At 60.6% G+C, this 4,399-nt stretch overlaps 1 protein-coding gene across 1 annotated transcript in view; it reads right to left on the bottom strand.

Moving 5' to 3' along the window:
* GFRA2 (GDNF family receptor alpha 2) overlaps window positions 1-4,351 on the bottom strand; it is an 11,734-nt gene extending 7,383 nt beyond the window's left edge. The window contains exons 1-2 of the mRNA XM_017731909.1: window positions 3,758-4,351; window positions 650-998 (exon numbers count right to left, since the gene is read on the bottom strand). Of these exons, the coding sequence (XP_017587398.1) occupies window positions 650-998; window positions 3,758-4,124 (716 nt within the window). The 5' untranslated portion in view covers window positions 4,125-4,351. The remainder of the gene's footprint in view (window positions 1-649; window positions 999-3,757) is intronic.
* Between the last annotated feature and the right edge of the window lie 48 nt (window positions 4,352-4,399).

The following is a 4,399-nucleotide window of genomic DNA, read 5'->3' as shown; positions in this document are numbered from 1 at the left end:
CCATTCCTGGGTATCTTTTATTCATGGACACCGGCTCCTTGGATTACTTTTTGATAAAAAGCCACATTCCCACATTTCAAACCTCTCCGCTCGCAGCCAGAGGAAGACCTGGAGCTCGCATTTATTTCCCTGCCGAGCGCCAGGAAACTCCATCACCTTGATGGGAAAAAGATCCCGCTCCTGGCAGGAGCTGGAGCTGTCGGGAGCCCGATCCGGTCCCCGAGGGGGACAGGAGGGGTTGTCCCTGTGACAAATGGGTTTCATAAGGAACAGGAGCCTCAGCTCCCAGCTCTGCGCTTCCAAAGGAGGAAACAGCGGGAATTCAGCAGCCGAGGAAGTTTAGGGGCTGCAGCTCTGTCCCCGTTTCCTGGGATCTGCCCCGTGGATCTTGCCCAGGCATTGGCCCAGTGCTGCTTCCTGAGGCAAACACGGGGAAAATGGAGCCAAGGATTTGCACCGATGCAGGGGGGTGACACCGATGCCGGGGAGGTGACACCGATGCCAGGGAGGTGACACCGGTGCCAGGGGGGGTGACACCGGTGCCAGGGCCATACCAGCAGAAGCCCGCACCTGCACAGGTGACACCAATGCCAGGGGGGTGACACCGACACCTGACCCACGCCAGAAGAACCCCTGGCACACCCTTTACCTGCACAGGTGATCCGTCCGGCAGGCGCCGCGCAGGTCCAGGCAGTTGGGCTTCTCCTTGTCCTCGTAGGAGCAGGAGGGGACGATGGTCTGGCGGCGGCGCTCGGCGCACGCCGGGTCCTTGCAGGAGCAGAAGAGCAGGCGGAAGGTGAACTCGCTGGGCACGCGGTCGAAGAACTGGCGCAGGGCCTTGTGGCACTTGCGGCGGCTGCAGGGCTCGGTGGCCGACAGCTCCCGGCTGCAGGTGGAGATGTACCCCGAGCGCAGGCGCTTGCAGTTGTCGTTGAGGTTGCAGGCCTTGGCCGCGTCCAGGCAGTGGTTGCTCTTGGAGGTGGTGGCTGGGTCCATTCCTGCCCGGGGACACCGAGGGAGAGCGGTCAGGAGGGTGGGAAGGGATGGGGAGGTGGCCTCAAAGGATGGTCGGGAGCCTGGGGAGATGGGATTGAGGTGGGGAAATGGCCTTGACCTGGGATGGGGAGAAATCCTCAAACCTGGGGAGAGGTTTGAGATGTCCTCAAAGTTGGGGAGATGTTCTTGAGCTGGGGAAATGCCCTTGAGCCACGGAGATGCCCTCAAAAATGGGGATTTAAGGGGTGGGGAAAAGGAAGATTTAGGTGGGGAAAGGGGGTTTAAGAGGTGGGGAAAAAGAGGATTTAAGAAGTGGGGGACACCTGGATATCTTTTCTTCCCCTGCTTTTGGGGGATGCACCGAGCCCTCCCTGCATCCCACCGGCAGCCGGCCCGGCCCCGAGCCCTGGCAGCGGCGAACAGCAGATTTCCGGCACAAAGCCGGGATTTTGGGATCCTTGGGAAGCGCCAGCCCATTGTCTCATCCTCAGGAGCATCGCTCCTGCCCTGCCCGAGACCTGCAGGGCCCCGGCTGCATTTTAATGGAGCCGCGGCTTTGGAAGCGCCGCGCTGCTGGGGAGCTCATTAATAACGCACGAGCATGAAAATTTCATGAGCAGAGACGGAAACGGGGGCCGAGGAGCTGGGGACAGGGGCTGGGGCCACCAGCTGTCCCCTCTGGGTGTCCCCAGGGCCTCTGGGGCAGGACGGGGGCAGGGGAAGAGGAGGAGGAGGAGGGGAATGGGGTTTGATGCCCACCCAGCGCTTGGGTGTGGTGCCAGCGGGACTGAATTCCCAACTGGAGCTTCTCCCTTCTCCCGCAGGATGCGGTTTCCTCGGGATCCAGCAGGGATGAGCATCCCGGGATTCTCCGCCCAACGCGGGGGTCCCGCAGCTCAGTCCCGCGGTGTGGGGAGGGAGCAGCGCTGGCTCCGCGGGTGCTCCGCGCTTACACGCGGGTTACACGCGGGTTACACGCCGTTTTCCGCTTAGACGCGGGTTACACAGCAGCTGCTTCCCAGAGAGGCCCAGCAATCCCTCCGCTCCCAATTATCCCTCCAGGCAATTAACAGCTGCTTCTCCAGGAGCGGCTCCTTCTCCAGGAACAGCTCCAAGAACTCGTTTGCTTCAGTGCTCCTACCAGGATTTGGGGCTGGATGTCCCCAGGGAGGGGACAGGGAAGGGGTGGCAGCAGCATCGCGGCCACCCCGGTGGCCACAGCACATCCCTGCCTGCACCAGGAGCTCGTTGCCCCCTTCCCCAGCCCCAAAATCCCCAGCCAGGCTCTCCCTGCGCCTCCCGCTGCGCTTCCCTGGATAAATCAGGAGTGTCTAATCCCTGCTCCAGCCTCGCTGCTTTCCAGACTTCCCAGCAGCTCCAACGTTTTCCTGACGCCAATGTAATCCCAAAAAGGCAGGCGGGAGACGGGAGGGGGTGGCAGCGTCATCCCAAAACCCCGAGCCGAGCTCCCGAGGAAAATTCACCTGGAAAAGCCTGGAAAATTCCCCCCGGGGGCTGAAAGCCGGCGGGTGACAGCGGTGACAGCGACGGTGCCACAGCCCCACTCAGAGGTGTCCCCAGGTGAGCTGAGGGGGCTCTGGGCAAGGCCCTGGGGGTGTCCCCGAGGTGTGGGGACAGCGCAGCCCCCCCAAAATCCCGCAGCGTGGGGGAGTTTGGGGGAAGGGTTCAGAGGAGGAAGAGCGAGGAGCAGCCGAGGCACCGCTGACCTGATTTGGGAAGGGGGTGAGGGGTGGCACGGGGAAGGTTGTCATGGAAATGGATGGGAAAAACAAAGTTCCCGAGGATGGTGGCGGAGTTTGGGCTCCCTGGAAGACACAGGGATGCTCCAAATGGCACCGGGATGTTCTGAGGGGCACAGGGATGCTCCAAAGGGCTCAGGAATGTTCCAGGGGACCCTCCAAAGGGCTCAGGGATGCTCCAAAGGGACACAGAGATGGCCCAAGGTGTTCCAAGGGACCCAGGGATGCTCCAAAGGGCTCAGGGATGCTCCAAGGGGTTCCAAAGGGCTCAGGGGTGGTCCAAGGGGTTCTAAGGGACACAGGGATGTTCCAAAGGGACACGGGGATGTTCTAAGGGGTTCCAAGGGACCCGGGGATGCTCCGAAGGGCTCAGGGATGCTCCAAGGGACCCAGGGATGCTCTGAGGGGTTCCAAGGGACCCAGGGATGCTCCGAAGGGCACAGGGATGCTCCGAAGGGCTCAGCATCCCTCTCCCAGCAGCTTCCCAGAGCTCGGCTCGAGGCCGCTGCCCCAGGGAGGGGACAGCAAACAGGGTCCCCCCTCAGCTCCCCCTCCCCCATCCCGAGGCTCCCAAATCCTCCAGCAAACAAGGAATTCCACATGGAATGGGAAGGGCTGGACCCCGCTGGAGCCAGGACTGTTTGTGCCTCCCCCTCCTGCCCGCGCTGGCGCTGGGGACAACGCGGATTAAGGGGAATTACGGGAATTTCAGGTTTTCCAACATTTTTACATAAACCCACATTGGAAGCAGCCGGGCCCAAGAGGTAAAACCCTAAATCCCGGCCTGTGCTGGTCCGAAACAGAAAGAATCTGCCCCAAAATGCACCAAAGCCCCACAGCGATGCTCGGGACACCAAATTTGGGGAAAACAGGCGGGAAGGAGAGGCTGGAAGAGCTGGAGGAGCAAAGGACAAAGCAGAGGGGAGGGAGGAGGAGGATTTCCCTGCCAGGGAGCAGCTCTGTGTTCGCAGGCAGGAGATAAAACACGGTGCTTTTATTACCTGAGAAAATTGAAGCGAGTCTGAATATATCAGAGAGACGGGAGGTGACCGGCTCGTACGGGGAGGCTTCATAAAATTCCTCTCCTTCGGCGGGAGGAAAGGGAGGAAAAAGAGGGAGGAAAAAGCAAATTAAAGCCCGCAGTGAATAATCCCGGGCACGGGCACCGCCCCGGCCGGCGGTCTGGGGAGGGGAAAGCAAAAAGCTTTCCAAGAACTGCCCTGGAATTAAAGGAGAAGGGGATTTGGGAGAGGTTCGGGGCATTGTGGCTGCTTGGGAGGCTCGGGCTGGTTCTGGGTTTGGCAGTGGCTGCGTTCCAAAGGCTTCCAGGAGCTGAGGGAGTTGGGATTGGGAAGGTCGATGTTCCATGGGGATGGACGCTGAGTTCAAGGTTGGAAGTTTTGGGGTCCACACTCAGCTCTGGGTTCTTTTCTTGTTACAAAATCCCCATTTGCCTAAAAAAAACCCCTATTGTGAGGTGCTTTTCCACCCCATTCCTTGGGAAAATGGGAATATTTCAGTGGGGAATGCAGCCCCCCCACCACTGATCCCCCACACTGCGCTCCAGGGGCTCTTCCATCCCAATCCACACATTCCAGAGGGACCCCGAACGCCATCCAGGCTGAAGAAAAATCCTCCCCCCC

Source organism: Corvus brachyrhynchos, unplaced genomic scaffold (genome assembly GCF_000691975.1).
Source record: "Corvus brachyrhynchos isolate BGI_N302 unplaced genomic scaffold, ASM69197v1 scaffold150, whole genome shotgun sequence".
NCBI lineage: Eukaryota > Metazoa > Chordata > Aves > Passeriformes > Corvidae > Corvus > Corvus brachyrhynchos.
Note: the sequence above shows the minus strand (reverse complement) of the source record. Positions and strands in the feature narration are given on the sequence as shown.